Here is a 17,067-nt window from a genome sequence, read left to right on the forward strand (position 1 = left end):
GCTTTCCGGCTCTTGCATGTGTTTTCATCTGATTTTGTCTCCCTTTCATAGCCAAAGGCTGTTAGGAGAGATTATCTTTAGAAGAAGTCAAATTAAAGCACAATGGATCTCGAGTTGTGTAACAGCTGCTTGAGATGCATCGTTTTACTGAGAATTAGATCAGATTGTGCTTCTGAGTAATTGTTTTTGAGTGGGCTATATGGTAGCATAATTATCTTTCCTCTGTTTTATTTTTTAAGCAAGCTTTCTATTTTTAGAATTGTAAGTTGTTTGAGCCGGGGGGGAGCGGGGGGATGAATGAATAATGTTTCAGTGACTTACACATTTGTTATAATTGTGGGCTTCAAATGTGACTGCTTTTCAGAAACATTTTAAGCATCTCATTTCTGTTGCAGAACAAAAACTATTTTATCTTTGTTGTCAACAAAAATGTTTGCTGACTGTGTTAAACAGAAGTGTTTGGCAGCTCTTATAAATTTTTTTTTTAAAAAATATTTCTTCAAAAATGCACATACCACTAATGTGCTAGCAACACATTTTTGGTGGCAGTAGCATATATCATTTCTGTCCATGCTAAGCTATGTCAGGCCAGCTTAGACTATTGGACACTTCAAAGTAATACTTTGGCAAGTTAGTCATAGTATTTATTACAGTAAGTAACACGTGGAAAACAGATCATCGATATGCTGCTATTAAGAGAGAGCTGATTTATTTTATTTTTAATTTGCGCTTTGTCCTTTCTTTCTAGGAATCGCAGCATGTTGGATCTGTAGCACAGAATCAGAGTAAGTAGAAATCCAAAGAAAACAGTTATGTGTATATTGACAGATAGTCTTGTGTGTTGTTTGTTATACGTTGAGGAGAACATCAAGTGTTTACATTGATTAAGGAGCATGATTTCCTGTGCTTTGTTGAACAGTGATGAATTTAGAAAATGCTTAAGAGATTGCATATATTCATTACCTAGAAATTAAGGCAGCAGTTCAGCAGAGAACAAACAGTATTTCGTTAGGAAACCCCATTTGGAGTGATGAATAATCTCAATAGCAAACAATTACGTCCTGGAAGAAAGTGACTTTCTAATCTGATGCTCAGAGACCCTAGGGTAAAATATGCTACAAGTGAGGCAAATAAAACCAACCAATTCATTTTTGATTTACAGAACAGTATGACGCACCTTCAAAAACGTTGCCTAGTTCTCAACCAAGAACATCGTAAGTAACCAGACTCGGTTCCCGTGTCTACTGTGCAGTTACTTAAAAGAACCTGGAATTAATTAAAATTTGGTTTACTTGATGATTCTGAAGATTAAGGTTTTATCAGGCTGATTTTTCTGAGAAAATTTCAATGCAGGGAATTTTCACCAACAGAAACATTACTGTTTCATGATTATGATGACTGTGTTAAAAACTAAACAAAACTGAAGAAAAAAACCCCAACTATTAATGTACCAGATTGAAGTTTCTTTGCTCTTTTAATCTGTGGCCACTTAACATCTTGTCACACTTAGTGCTATTCAAACTACTAATCATGCATTCAACTGACATAAATTATAAGGGATACAAATGGAATCTGATCTATTCTGCATATCATTTTGAAGCCTGTGAGGGTTAGTAAAGCTACAGCTATGAAAACTGTGAAAACTAGGGGTGAAATTTTAAAGCAGTTGTATGGTATAACTTTCTGCAGTTGCCCAAGGAAAAATTTTCTAAAAAGTGTTGTCTTATTTTTATTTTTATTTAAAAACAAACAAACAAACAAAACTTTCATGTGGACTTTCTAAAAACCTCAGTTTATATTCAAATGATGTTAGCTAGTTGCAAAGTGGGGTGAAGATGAAATTTCTATAGCTTGTTGTAATAGTATTTATATATTTCTACTTTTCTCTATGTATTTCTTCTTTTCCCTATCATGTTATGTTTTCTCTCAGAAGAAAGCTTCTTAGAATTTAAGTCTCAGTGTAAGATGTTTACTCATAATCATTACAAAAGTTTTACAAGGCTAGGAAGGAGTGCCAACTAATAAATTAATCGCTCCAATAGAAAATTTTAAGTTGGTGGATAAAATAACTTGGTACTGTCCTTGTAGGTGAAAGTGGTTATCTATTAATTAGGTTAATTATAGAAATCGCTTGAAAGTAGTTTTGTGTGGGCTGACATTGGTCTTTCAGGATTAACCTGGCCAGATGGCAGCATTGATAGGTTCTGAGCCCTGAGTAATAAATAGAAATCTTTCTATGTCTGGAAGTGTAAGGGGTCTGTGTGCAAGGCAATTGCTGAACCATTAAATGCCAGTCAGTTCAGGTGATATATAAAGATCTCATGTTACTCCATGATATGTTGTTCCATGGAAGGCTGCAAACTACAGACTACAAAGCTTACTCCACCTGTTTTCGTTTTCCTTATCATGAACATTTTAATTAAAAAAAAAACCCAAAACTGGGCTAGTCACAAGTAAGAGAAAGAGCATCTCTCCATCTTGGTTGAGATTGTAGGATTTTGCACTCAAGCTCCGTAAGATCTGTAAAACAACCCTTCTCATACAGTTCCAGCATCATGCAGAGGAGCCCTTGCTGGCTGTGAGCGTGGGATAGCGTCTTGCTGAGCAGTCAACTACCTCCTTAATCCATTTATTTTGCTCCTCCTTCTTCCACCCCAGCTTGCCCCTCCTGAATGATTTCTGGAAATTTTCATTGCACTGTTAAAATACTAATTTCAACTGCTCCAGGCTCTGCCTTCCTCCTCAGCTACCCTACAACCATCATCTTTATTTCAACTCTTCTCAGCTGCTTGTAAAAATCCCTCTAGCACTTTAGTTGTCCAGGCAGCAGAGAGAGAAGAGACTTTTACTGTAGACAAGAATCTGAAAATACTCCTTTGAAGCCCAAAGGTCCAGAACTGTAAATTTGGCAAGGTACGTAGCTCTGTCCTTAGCCAACATCCCCTCTCTGCTCAGCATCCTTGCAGGCACTTCAGAGCCAGCGCTCATCTACCAGGGACATGCGTACCCACAATCAACGAAGGCGATTGAAGCAGGAGGAACAGTGTGGTTTAGGTTTATGTCCAAAATGAAGACAAGCAAGATTTGCCCAAGGACTTCCTCTACATCTTGCCCTTGAACTGATGCATCCCTTCTTTTTTGTTGTGTTTTTGTTTTCATTTGCACAACAGGGCTTGCTTTCTTTGCTGTTCAAAGCGCACGTGACTGTCTGAAAATTCAGCTGCCTAGAGTAGCTCGCATTACAAAGTGTAGCTGGCTGAAAACAAACAGCATTTGTGCTGGTTAATTAGAGGTTGAAATCCCGGTGCATCTGTGTGCCCAAATTAAGCATTCAGCTTTACAGAATATGCAAGGGTTTCCCAGATGGCTTTCATTCTTGAATACAGTCCCAAAGTTAGCACCTGGCTGCGCTGGAATGGAAGTAGCCCTTCTTTTAAAAGGGGAGATGCCAAACTCATTCTTGGTGATGCATCTTTAACCCAGCTGGCAGAGAGGGACCAGCCTGTGCTTTCAGTGGGGTTGTTAGGCAAGTGATATTAATTTTAGTGCTGCTTCCCTTGCTAAAAGAGCTCTTTTTAAATAGCTTTACAGAGAGATTGATGGTGTGTATATAAGCTGCAAATGAACAGGTCCTGCAAATGAAAACTTGGCATCTATTAACTCCTGAGCTAATTAAAGCGTTAAAATTATTAAAGCAGATTTATTTTCTTTAAGGAGGCTATTTAAGAATTTGTTGAAACCTTGTTTTGAGGAAACTGGCTTTGTCTATCCTTGCAGAAGTATGACTCATTTAAAGTTTTAGTGTTCTTCCTTGATTCTAAATTGAACTTAAATAGTCACAGTGTTCTTTTATGCTGATGCATTTTATTTACCAGCAGCTCAGGTGAAAAAGGCCGTCCTTTTTATTACAAACAGTTAAATCAGATTTAAAAGAAGATCTAGGTAGTGTTTCCTTGTATTATCCTCTTACCTCTGAAGGAAATGCATCTGTAGTCCACAATTCTTAAAGCAAAACAAAACAAAAAAAGAAAACATTTTCAGATCTTTTTTGTATCCCTGGAAATTTGTTCATTATCAGTTTTGAAGGACTACTTCCCCTAACGTCTTGGAAAAAAAAAAAAAAAATTCATTGAGGTGCCAGTAGACATTTGGCCGAACTGCCCAGAAGTGTGGAGAGTGGCTGTATTGTTGCTATTCTTTTTTCCTTTTTGTGTCTCAGTGGACTGGCAGTGAGCTTCAGCTCTAGCCCACATGCAAAATTGGCACATGCAGGATTGCTGCAGACTGCATGCTGTTTGCCTTCTGTAGGAAATTCAGGGGCCTCGTTTTCCAAGGTGGTGTCTCATAGTGCTTCCCTTCAGTGTTTACTCTAAAAGAAGAGGCAAGAGGTGATTTCCACTGAGAAGGTGTGTGAGGAAATAAGGCAGTGGAGGCTGGGAGGTGGAGGAGGATAGTCACAGGGGAATGGCAAAGTCAAAATGCCTGAACAAAGAAAGCACCTAGGTCTTCTCGAGTGTAATTAGACAGAGCCCTTGTGGCACTGAGAGCCTCTTCTGCATCAGTGAGAGGTACTCGGGGACTGTGGGGTCAGTACTCTTGCAGGAGGCATCACCTCCGCTGGAGCGGTTGGCTCTGTACTGGTGGTCACAGGAGACCTTTGGGGTTTCTTCATGCTGTCCTGCTCTGTGGACAAGAGCAGATTCATCACTTCTGGTTTGTGGAATTGTTGTTCATTGTGAGACCATGGCTGGCTTTGGCAGTAAACATGGTCCTATTTCAGTGAAAATATCTCCATGCATGTCAACTGCTTTGGTATGAGAGTAAAATAATTTGTCTAGTTAGTAGGGATGGTGTTTAAATAAGGGAATCATTTTTTTATTCAAGGTTTTTACTCCTCTTTTGTCACAGAATCATAAAGCAAACTGCTGAGAGTCATTAGAGGTGACTCACAGAGCTGTAAATCTTTTTCACTTTGTTCATAATTTGACATGAAGGCTTGAAAGAGTGTGAAGGTGTGTGTAGTTTTCCTTTTCCTAACAAGCATCAGGGACGCTAACTCTCTCCCCACTTTTCCAAGTTGATGTGGTTCACGGGGGATCTCTCATGTTTGTTTTCTTGCTATAAAATCTGTTGTCATGAGGAGTTGGAGGCTTATTTTTCTTACTTGGGCATGAGAAAAATTTCTCACAGAGAGCCCTTCGTTTGAAATGAGGTTGAAATAAACAGAGTTTTGACCGGATTGATTAAAATCCCTGTCTCGGTTCCCAAGCTTTTTATCCCATTTTTGGAATGACACTTATGTAATCCTCTGGTTTGAGGAGTCAGTCTCCAGCTAGTTTCAAGATTTGAATCACTATACTTTTGAATAGCAAGAGTTTTGCCTGTCTGTTTTCCAACTCCTTTTGGGATGCCTGTGTGATTGCCAAAGAGGGGGATAACAATTTGGGAGAACTTTGGGTCCCTCCCCACAAATCCTTCCCCTCCAGCCTTTTGAGGACTTCAGTAATGCATTGAAATTGCAAGCAGTAGTTACCACCTGCAGACAGAGGACTAAATTATGCTTTTGGAAACATTTGCAGGCAGCCTGCTCTCTAGCAATAGTAAAACAGAGTTTGTGCCTCCCCACTTGTAAACTGCTTTGAGTATCTGAACTGCTCGATGTTACGGTTACTGCTGAGATGTGCAGGAGCATGAAGTTCGTTGTGTAGAGAAGAAACAGGAGATAGGCTTGACCTTGGCATTTACTTACATATGTGTGATAGGAGACTTCAGCAGCAAAAAGAGAACTCCTGTGACAGAAGAAATATTCGCAGCCCCTAAGAGCAGAGAGCGTGAACATGCACAGCTTCTGGTGCAGAGAAGATGCTTTCTGCCCCTTGGGGAGCCAGTGCAGGCTAATAGCGTGCTAGTCCCTTGCTGTACAAGGATCAGACTTCTTCCATCCTGCCCTGCTGTGTTAATGTGCTAGATAACCTTTGTTGAGGAGCATTCCCCTCACAGAACTTTGCCTTTGTTGTCTGTAGATGGCAGCCAATGATACTGACCTCCAAAATATCCTGAGATCGGTTGGAAAGCACAGTAAAATGCCTAGGTTGTGTGTTATCACTTTATCATTCGTTCAGGTAATGACAGGGTTTAGCAGATTGAGCATGCCCAATGTTCAAAAAGGATGTGGGAGGTTGGTTTGTTTTGGCAAGCACAAACCAAGTCTTTTTCAGTGTCTGCTGCTTGAAAATGTGTCTGCCTTGGCTGATATTTATCTTCTGGTTGTCTTTCAGAATGCTCCAGGACGACCTGCAGCTCAGTGATAGTGAAGAGAGTGGTGACGACCAAGTCAGTTTTAGATGTTTTATACACTAGGCACACAGACATCCCTTTAAATCATCATGACTTGTTGCATTGTTCCGAGTTCCTTAAGCTAACTTTTCCTCCCCCTCTCCTCTTTGTTTTTGTGAACAAAACAGGTTGTTGAAAAGCCATCTTCTTCACTTGCTCCTCCAAGGTACAGGTTTGTTCCCAAACTACTAGCTAGACCAAATAAGGAGGAAAAACAAAACTGCTTTTTATGTATGGGATAGATGGGTAAGGGTTCCTGGTTTCTTTTGTAGATACAGGCTTTGGTTTCTAGCTGCTGAAGCCGCTGTTGAAAATTGGCTTTAGTTGTGTGGGGTTTTACAGAAAGCTCCAATCAGAAATGAATAATCCAGGCATGCTGGATTTTGCCTGTGAACCAGAATTGTATTTCCCCAACTGTTTCCTTCTTTTCTCCTCTTCCCCTCCACCAGTGTATATGTAGATCACACTGGAGCTAATGGGATTTTCAGTTGTAGTGATGGGTGAGGTGTGAGTCCAGTTTTAGTTCAGAGGGAAGCCCAAAACAGCCAAGCGGGTGAAGAACAGAAACGGGTTAGGAAGACTCATTGAGGCTGTTTCAGCTCCTCCTGGTAAGGCAGCTGATTGTAAGCAGGTCCTGCCATTAGTCAGAAGTTCCTGCGTTAGTCAGAAGCAATATTCAAGGTAGACTGAACAGCCACGTGCCAGCATTAGAGGAAGAAAGGTGGAGAAACCCAGAACTTTTCCTGTAGGAGAGCACTGACATACATTTTTGGCTTGATACCTATATTCTTCAAGCACAGGGTAATGGTCTACAAAGTCAGACTTGCAGAATGCCACGCCAGTTCTTGGCATGATTTGCGTCTCTGCAAGCTCTTGAAATAGTGTTCTCACGATATCAGTCTGGATCAGCAAGGAACTTGCCTCCAAATCATAGAAATTTGTTGGTACTGAAGTGGGAAAGAGTTTTCAAAGTAAAAAAATCAACATTTTGATTTCGTAAACCCATTTCAAAACAAAAAGAAGCTGTGCATAAAAGTCATGGCTCTCCCTCAGTTCCATCCACTCCCATTGTCAGTGCTGAAGGAAAATACTTTTGAGTAGGGGAGGGTATTGCAAAAAATGCTGCTGCTTGACATGGCTGTTAACAAAACGGTTACAGCACCTTGACCAAGTAACACAGATGAAGAAGTGAAAACTTAAGGGGGAGAATACAAAAAAGAGAAACCATCCTGGAATTTATGTTTATGTCTTGTTAGCCTTTATTGGAGATTTTTCTTTAGAGGGTTGGGGCTTTCAGAAAAGCACTTGTCAGTTTTAGTTGTTTTTTAAACTTTGGTTGGCTAAATGCAGCTTCATATTGTAGCAGTGATGTCTTGCTTACATATTTGTCTGACTGGGTTGGAGTTGAAGGCTTTATAATTTCCAGAGGTTTTTTATTCCAGTGCTTTATCTTTTGACTAAGGAAATGTATTCGTTTGGCCTTCTCCCTTCTCCCCTCAGTGCCAAAACATGGGGGTTCAGTTTTATTTTTGAATCCTGCCATGTCAATATAATAAGTAAGTAACCTTCACCCATGCTGCTTTCTAATTTTGTCTCGTGGTGGCCTTGCAGTGCCCTGCAGTCCCAGCCCAAGAGTGTGGCATCAGCACATTCCAGCAGCCCGGAGTCAGGGAGCACCAGTGACTCAGACAGCTCTTCAGACTCAGAGACAGAGAGCAACTCAAGTGATGGTGAAGCAAACGACCTTCCGAGAGCATCAGCACCTGAGGTGAATGCAAATAAAATGTAGAGGCTGTTTAATACAGCCTCTTGCCTTAGACTCTCTGCTGTCTGAATGGAATCAGGACAGGAGACCTGAAATGCTGTCATCATTCAGGTGTCCCCTTGACATCTTTGCTGCATCATCAGACTTTTCTTGCCCCTTGCTTCCCTTCTAGAGTTTGTCAATTAAATAACCCTTGGTTGTTAGACTTTTACATGTCTAACCTTGAAGTTAGGTTAGACATGTAAACGTCTAGCACTCGTGAAGGAATTGGTGCCTTCACTGGCAAGACACAAAGCAAGGTGCAGATGAGAAGCACGGCTTGTCTGGGGTGTTTGGGGCCCACCTCTGCCCATGTGGCTTTTCTGGGTGCCGAGGCTATGGGCTGCTTCAGGGTGAGACCCTGATACGTTAAGAGGAGCCGCTGCCTCCCTGCAGCTCCTGTGCGTGAGTGACAGATTCAGCTTCTCTCAGATCACAGCTGAAGTGATCAGACCTGCAGGAAGGGCTGGAATGTGCTTAGACTTGCTTCTGTTGAATTTGGCTCGGATAGTGCTGCACTGGCATTTCTGAGGCTTTTATTGGGAAAAGCAGACAAACGGAACTTGGTGCCTTAAAGTTTCATAACTGAAACCATGCATTTTTTAAAAATCTGCTGCAGAAGTGTTCATGTCCCATGGTTTCAAACAGTTCCTCCAGCTTGCAAAACATTCTCAGGCTGGTGGGAAGTGCATGGTTATATCCTATGGACCACAGCTGATGTAAACCACTGACAGTTTTGAGATACTCTCACAAAGCCCAGAAACCTTGTAATTTATTTCTCCCCCTCCTCCCCCAGCCCTAGCTTTCCTTTCTTTTACCTTAGAAGAACAGGGAGAATTTTATGTGCAGAAAACAAGCTTTAAGAAGGTGTATCTTTTCATCTCACATGTAATACACTTTACCCTTCAGCAGTTCAGTTACAGACTTTGCCCTCCGCAGTGTTGGTGCCTTTGGAAGGAAACAGATGTTATACTTCTCCTCTTTTACCAAATCCTGCCTGGTTTGTCCTGAAAATACTAGATTGTAAGATCCTTCTCACTCCAGTGAAGTCCTAGCTATTTGCCATTGACCATTTTATCCTTTTTTATTCAGCAAACTGTTCGTCCATGGTGCTCAAGGAGCAAGTTAGGGCACATGGCCTGTTTATAGTCAGTTTTTCACATGCAAAGGCACAGACTTTAAGACCTATAGGCAATAGTTCTTTTTTTTTTTTTTTTTTAAAGTCTCTTACTATCCTTTCTGTTTGGAAAACCTAATGAAAACCCATATGATGGTGAAGACCACAAACAAGATAACAGATGGTAGAAGTGCTAGAAAAGGATCAGACTATGCCACTGTCTGATAGCTACCTACATTATAAACCAAAGTTTACTAAGTCTTTTCGCCATGTTTTTATAGTGTTTGACAAAAAAAAATGCTCTTCAGTGGCTAATGAAAATAAAGCAAATTTGTGTTATCTGAAAAGTATAATGGAATTTGTGGTTTAATTTTACTTAGAAATCCATGGTAAAATCAAACTCTGTTTTTTAAACCAGGTTTTTAGATTGACTCACTCAAACACAGTTGAAGACATGTCTTGCTTATCCACGTGTTCTGCAGTGAGTTGAGTCTGGATAGAGAAGAAAATTAATGCAGAAGGGATTCATTAGTCTTGGAAAACCTTTCATGTACTAAGCTTTCTCTTTTCGGGGAAGAGTTGTGACTCTTCTCAGAAGCAAGGGTTGTGACTGGGGAGAATCGGTGAGGGCGGGAGTGTAGCTGTGCTCTGGTGTTGCCCAGATAATGAGCTACACTTTTCAGTGATGCTGACACATATGTGGTGTTTTCAGAACGGGCCTCAGAGAATAATGCCCCTGATTTGCAGCTTCTGTTGTCTGTTTTAGGGTTAGTTGGGTTTGTTTTTCTAGTAGTTTGTCCGTTAGATTAGGCAGGGCTTGTAGCAACCACATTGTTATCTGACTGTGACTCCAGAGGCCTTCAGACCTCAGTCGTTGCTCATGCCTTGCTTGACCCAGAGGGAAGCAAGTGTTGGGTTGTGTAGGCAGAGGACTCGGAAGAGGCTGGGCTTTATGTGCTAGCCATACAATTTCTTTTGGTAAATGGTTTTCTTTTGGTTAAACCACAGGAGCCTGACAGACTACCTGTCAGACTTCAATGAGATGTGATAGCTGGCACAGCTCCTTGTCCATTTTGAAAGCAGTGCTGTGTGCAAATAACTTGCCAAAAGCGTTGCAAGGACAGCACCTAACCCGTTTTTACAATTGCTGCTTTTTTTATATGTTGGTTAGTGGCAAACCAAGGTGAAGCTTTCGTGTAGACTGGTCTCTTACTGAGTGACAGATAGGGCTAGCAGAGATCCAGGAGTGCTGTGCAACACATTTGACTGATCCTGTGCACAAACGAGGTCTGTGTTTCTGAAGTAAGTGTTGATGTGCACATGCTAGAGCATCCCCACTGTCTCATGGTCTTTCACTTTCAAGCTCTTTTAACAGTAAGGGGAAATTTTACTGGGTTCTGGGAAGCTGTGCTAGGACAGAAATAGCCCGTAAAGGCATCAGTCTTGCATCCTTCCTTTTCTTTTTGTCTGCAGCCCGACCCACCAACTTCTAATAAGTGGCAGCTCGACAACTGGCTAACCAAGGTGAACCCACCAGCAGTACCAACAGAAAGTCTCAGCGAAATCGCCCATGGGGATGGACGTGAGGAGGGCAAGGAGCAGGGGCAGGACGTCAGCAGCAATTCCTCCCACCAGCGCGCTGAGCTGAGGGAGCCTCATCACAAGAGCTCTGTCCGAGCGGCCAGGGCTCCTCAGGACACTCATCTTCCAACCAAACGTAGCTGCCAGAAGTCTCCTGTGTGCACCGAGGAGCCCTCGCCCAGGCAGACTGTGGGTATCAAAAGGCCCGGCAAGGCCCCGGTGCACGAGGGGCCCAAGGGAGGCCTGAAGGTGGAGAGTGATCCTGGTCCTTTTGAAGTCAGAGACCAGTCTTCCAGAGACAAGCCAAAAGTCAAAACGAAAGGGAAGCCAAAATCCAGTGACAGAAAAGACCTGAAGCTGGTATTGCAAGAGCCCCCCGAGAACAGAAAGCACAAGAGTTCCCACCAGGCCAACGCCAAACTCTTCTTGGACCCCAAGCCCACGAGAGGTGTTTTGCTTGGCAGTGCCCAGGAGCATCTCGCTCTCAGTCCCCTTCCTCAAGGTCAGGGCACAACCCCCACCAGGACTAGCGGCCACAGGCCTGCTGTCGTGGCCAGAGAGGATTTTCACAAGGAGAAACTTCCCTTGCCTATCAGGGAGAAGAAGTTGCTCTCACCAGTGAGGGAATCCCCCACCCCTCAGTCCCTCATGGTGAAAATAGATCTCCCTCTCCTGTCAAGAGTCCCCCAGCCCCCCGGGAAAGGCAGTCACCAGAAGAGAGCAGAGGCCAAGGAACTCCCAGGTGCAAGGAAGCAGGACTTGGAGAGGAAAACCGCGGACACTCCTGACAAGTCTCTTCAAAAGAGGAAGGTGAGAGGTGGAGGTGGACATGGGTTTGTACAAGGACCAAGGTGGCGTTTGAAAAACCCACGCGGAGAGTTCATTTCTGATTCATAGGTTGGGAGTGGACCCATTACAGTCCTCCTATAAAGCTGTTATCAAACTTCTAAAGGGAATGTGTATCAAAACTGTCCACAGATGTTTCTTGTTGGTCACAGATCCCCTGCTGAGCAAATGAAAAGCCCTGTAAGCTGTCTAATGAATGCTTTGGTGTTTTAAAACATTTTTTTGCTGTATTTTCTTGAAATACTAGTTTTCTCAGACAACAAAACCTCAGCCCTCCTATATCAGAGAAGCTTTTGGGAGCAGGCTGTGTCAGCATGTGGCTGGCCAGCCCCCTGGTAGCATTCAACCCAAGCAGAACTTTGTAGGGCTGTGGTGCCCCCTCCTGCTGCAAACCCTTTAAAAGCAGCATGGTATCTGAAGCACCTCCCAGACTGTGCAGTCATCTGTGCTATCCATTTAATGTCTGTTGTGGGAGGACACCTTCCCTGCCATTTGTGGGGGTGACCAGAGGGGGAACAAATCCAGGCCACCCCAGTCTGTGGTTTTTGGTTTTGTGCATGTATGCATCTTCTGTTGCCTTTAGCCATGCAACCTCAGTCTGAGTAGGGTAGTCTTTTCCTGTGTGGAGTCATTCATTTCCATGAAACAGTTGTGATTCCTTGCTTACACAAAGAGGAACAAATTCTGCAGGTGTGAACTGTGTTGTTATTAGGGGTGGTGGCAGCAGCCCTGTGCCTTTTGCTTTTCCATAAATGCAGATTTTTGACTGAACCAGGTTCGCTCATAGTAACAATCATCACTAAACCCTGCTTTGGATCTCAGCACTTGGATAAATACATAGAAAACTACTTTGGTTTTCCCTGGAGCTGTTGTGGTGCTAGCAGCGATGCTAATGCTTAAAAGATTAGCTTTCCAGAGACCCCTTTGCAGAGTCCTTCAGTGGTGCTTAGGGACATGGTTTAGTGGTGGTCTTGGCAGTGTTAGGTTTATAGTAGGACTCGATGATCTTAAAGGTCTTTTCTAACGTAAATGATTCTATGATTCTGTGATTCAGCTATAATTGCTTTCCCTTGAATTACAAGACAGCCCTTTGTTTAACTGAGGTGGTAGTTGCTCACAAGTGTTTTTTGGAAAGCTCACTCCCAAAGGGGACTGTGAATATAATTCCAGCCAGCTGGTTCAGCTGCACAAAGGGTTGGCTGCAGGCCTTACAGTGAATGGGTATTCACTCTGGCTTTTTCACAGAATCAGAGAATAGTTTGGATTGGAAGGGACCTTTAAAGGTCATCTAGTCCAACCCCCTGCAATAAGCAGGGACATCTTCAGCTAGATCAGGTTGCTCAGAGCCCCATCTAACCTGACCTTGAATGTTTCCAGGGATGGGGCATCTACCACCTCCCTGGGCAACCTGTTCCAGTGTTTCACCATCCTCATTGTAAAAAATGTCTTCCTTATGGCTAGTCTAAATCTACCCTCTTTTAGTTTAAAACCATTCCCCCTTGCCCTGTTGCAACAGGCCCTACTAAAAAGTTTGTCCCCATCTTTCTTATAAGCCCCCTTTAAGGACTGAAAGTCAGCAATAAGGTCTCCCCAAAGCCTTCTCTTCTCCAGGCTGAACAACCCCAACTCTCTCAGTCTTTCTTCATAGGAGAGGCATTCCATTCCCCTGATGATTTTCGTGGCCCTCCTCTGGACCCGCTCTAACAGGTCCATGTCTTTCTTGTGCTGAGGGTTCCAGAGCTGGATGCAGGACTCCAGGTGGGGTCTCACCAGAGCAGAGTAGAGGGCCAGAATCACCTGCCTTGACCTGCTGGCCACACTTCTTTTGATGCAGCCCTGGATACGGTTGTCCTTGTGGGCTGCGAGTGCACATTGCTGGCTCATGTCCAGCTTTTCATCCACCAGTACCTCCAAGTCCTTCTTGGCAGGGCTGCTCTCAATCCCTTCATCCCCCAGCCTGTACTGATACTGGGGGTTGCCCTGACCCAGGAGCAGGACCTTGCACTTGGCCTTGTTGAACCTCATGAGGTTCACCTGGGCCCACTTCTCAAGCTTGTCCAGATCCCTCTGGATGGCATCCTGTCCCTCAGGCCTGTCAACTGCACCACTCAGCTGGGTGTTCATCTGCAAACTTGCTGAGCATGCACTCAATCCCACCGTCTGTCATTGATGAAGATATTAAAGAGTACCGGGCCCAGTACGGACCCCTGCGGGACACCACTCATCACCGATCTCCATCTGGACATTCAGCCGTTGACCACTACCCTCTGGATGCATCCATCCAACCAATTCCTCACCCACCGAACAGTCCACCCCTCAAATCCGTATCTCTCCAGTTTGGAGAGAAGGATGTTGTGGGGGACCCTGTCAAAGGTCCTTACAGAGGTCCAGATAGACGACATCTGTAGCCCTTCCCATGTCCACTGATGTAGTCACTCCATCCTAGAAGGCCACTAGGTTGGTCAGGCAGGACTTGCCATGCTGGCTGTCATCAGTCACCTCCCTGTCCTCCATGTGCCTTAGCATAGCTTCCAGGAGGATCTGTTCCATGATCTTCCCAGGCACAAAGGTGACACTGACTGGCCTGTAGTTCCCCGGGTCTTCCTTTTTTCCCTTGTACCTGTATACCTTTTTGGTCCTCCTCACAGAGCAGGTGGCTTAGCATGTGTGGGTGAATAATCTTGGTTGCTGCATGGGTTTCATTTAGTCTTGTCATTTTCTGAACTTCCCATAGTTGTGGGGGAGAATTGAGAAGAGCAGGGAAATGGTGAAGAAACTTGAGAGACCCCGGCAGTCCCGCTCTTGCAGAGCAGCGGGAGAAAGGTAAACAGGCAGTAAATCTGTCGCTTCTCCTGTTATCTCTCAAAGACCCAAGAGGAGTTACTTGATGTTAGACATGTCTTCGCTTGCGGTCTGAGTGTCTGATTGCAGGAAAACCCACCTCAGAGCCTCATTGTCTGTATTACGTCAGCGTGCATCAGTGTCCTTGGAGGCTCAGGCTTCATCGCAGCCAGCTAGGTCAGGTACAGCTGTCAGACATCTTTTGTGGCAGTGTGGACTCAACCTGAGAAACAGTTTAAGGACATGATCTAGGTGCTGGAGCCTTGCCCTGAGCACACTGCCAGGGGTAGAGTCTGCGCCAAGCACAACACACTGAGCTCCATCACAGTGACATAAACCTGGATGTACTCTTGTGAGAGAGACAGAAAGTCCTGGAATGCTTTTGGCTACCACCAGGCACACTATGGGTAATGCTGACTGATAAGTGCAGTTTCTTTTACATTTTCTTGGCTTCTCGCATTCTGAAGTTTTTCATTCAGGTGAGCTGATGAATTGCAGGCTTTGTATTGTAAGAGCTATGGAGTACAATTAAAAAGTATTATTTATTACCACTCTATCTTAATGGTTCCTGTTCTTCTGGAGGACAATGGCAGTGATTTTAACTGACTGTTTAAAATTTCACCTATATCAGATTCTTGTTAATAAAACTAAAAATCCCTGCACATCTGGGAAATCAGAGTGATCTAACTCTCCTGTGAATGCAGTTTTTTTCCTTCCTTTTGATAAGGCTTATCACAAAACACAATTGCTTGCAGTTCATGACTTTGCCAGGAGGAATCTGAATACATTTCTGTACGATTCATACTGAGTAGGAGAAAAAAGCCTATCCAGAACAGATGAAATGCTTATTTTCAGCAATGGAAGTGCCTTGATTTTGATTACTATTGGCAACAAGAGGTTTAGCAGTTCCATCCCCGCCACTACAAAATAATTAATCTATCAAGCAAAAGTAGATAAAATGTCATTTTAGGATACTTGTCAGTAAGCCTGAAATCTAAATCTGCCGTGCTCTGGGTTTCCACTTCGTTGGTTCCACTATCTTATCTTTTCTTTTTTTTAACCAGAATTGATCAAACTTAGCTGTGTTGGTCTGTACTTTACATGAACTTTCAAAACCTGTGTGATTTTTTTTTTCTTTCTTTTTTTCTTCCTGTTAGAGGGAAGTGGAGAAGGAGATCGATAGGAAGAAAATGAAATCAGAGAAAGAAACAAAATTATTGCAGTCTTCAGCTAACAAAGACTCCAATAAATTGAAGTGAGTATACAGTGGTGGGTTGACCGAAAGACGCATAAAACTGAATCTTTCTTAAAAAGGTTAAGGCGAGGAGTTGTGTCTCCTGTCCTTATACTTGTGAGTTTGCTTACAACATAATGTGCCTTCTGAAACTTAATCTGCTGCAGATTTGTCTTTACATCCTGGAACAACCACATGGCTATGGGAATGTAATTTATTCGCCTTTTTATTTGTTGCAGATGTGAAGTGATACTTGGGTGTCACCTATCTTCCTCTCCCTCCTTAATGCTGAGGATTATGGTTCTAATCATTCAAGCATAAGCTGATGTTTCAGTGGCTGGTCATCCTCCCATACTTGGTTTACACTGCTGCAAAAGCATTGAATGTTGTGGCATTTGTCCTGATTTCTAACAGTTGAGATGGGAATGAAGACTTCACCATTTTAAACACGAACTTGTCCATCCTGCATGCTCTGATCTATACATTACATGTAGCTCAAAAAATCTGTTTATGCTGCAAGAAATTTAGTTGCCAGTTGTGCCCATATTACTTCTCCTTTTAAGCTGGTAGGCAACCATTTCCACTGCTGTCTTTCAGACCAGATGCAGGAAACGAATTTGTGCAAAAAAATTATATGTTGTTTGAGTTGCAAACAGTGTGGTAGACTGCCTGCCTGCTGGGATTCAGGAGTCGTTTCCCCTTCTCCAAACTACAGTGGTGGTAATCTGTCAGTAGATGATTGCCCTAGATGATTTGGGAGGTGACAGCTGTTCTGTGGGGAGTGGCGTATGCTTGTTCTGCACGATAGTTTAGGGGTTTCAGGGGATGGCAAGAGAATTTGCCATCTAGTTGAAGATGTCCCTGCTCATTGCAGGGAGGGTTGGACTAGATGACCTTTAAAGGTCCCTTCCAACCCAAACCATTCTATGATTCTATTCTGTGATTCTAGGTAAGACTCGAGAGTTCAAGTATCAATTATTTCTACTTTCATGAGAAATGGAACTAGCCTTAATATACTTTTAAAATGGTAGTTGGACTAGATGATCTTTAAAGGTGCCTTCCAACCCAAACCATTCTATGATTCTATGAACTTCTTTTTCTTTGCCTATGCCTTCCTCATTCTGGGTTCTGCTGTCATACTTGTTTTGGGGAATTTTTTGCTCTCACTGCATGGGAAGCAGCAGAAAGCTTTTTGTCAGATTCATGATACTTCACATGCGTTTAAAGCTCTTAATCTTTGTGAGGTGAGAAGATGATGTGAACATGTTTTGCACATGGAGAAACTGAGGTGCAGATAAATTGAGTTGC

The 17,067-nt window shown here is 43.1% G+C and overlaps 1 protein-coding gene across 1 annotated transcript in view; it reads left to right on the forward strand.

The window, feature by feature from the left end:
• Nucleotides 1–17,067, forward strand: part of AFF1 (ALF transcription elongation factor 1) — a 129,181-nt gene that overhangs the window by 96,095 nt on the left and 16,019 nt on the right. Inside the window, exons 8-14 of the mRNA XM_075149927.1 lie at nt 749–785; nt 1,163–1,214; nt 6,279–6,333; nt 6,465–6,502; nt 7,948–8,104; nt 10,731–11,648; nt 15,683–15,780. Coding sequence (XP_075006028.1) covers nt 749–785; nt 1,163–1,214; nt 6,279–6,333; nt 6,465–6,502; nt 7,948–8,104; nt 10,731–11,648; nt 15,683–15,780 — 1,355 coding nt within the window. The remainder of the gene's footprint in view (nt 1–748; nt 786–1,162; nt 1,215–6,278; nt 6,334–6,464; nt 6,503–7,947; nt 8,105–10,730; nt 11,649–15,682; nt 15,781–17,067) is intronic.

Source organism: Calonectris borealis, chromosome 4 (genome assembly GCF_964195595.1).
Source record: "Calonectris borealis chromosome 4, bCalBor7.hap1.2, whole genome shotgun sequence".
NCBI classification, from domain to species: Eukaryota; Metazoa; Chordata; class Aves; order Procellariiformes; family Procellariidae; genus Calonectris; species Calonectris borealis.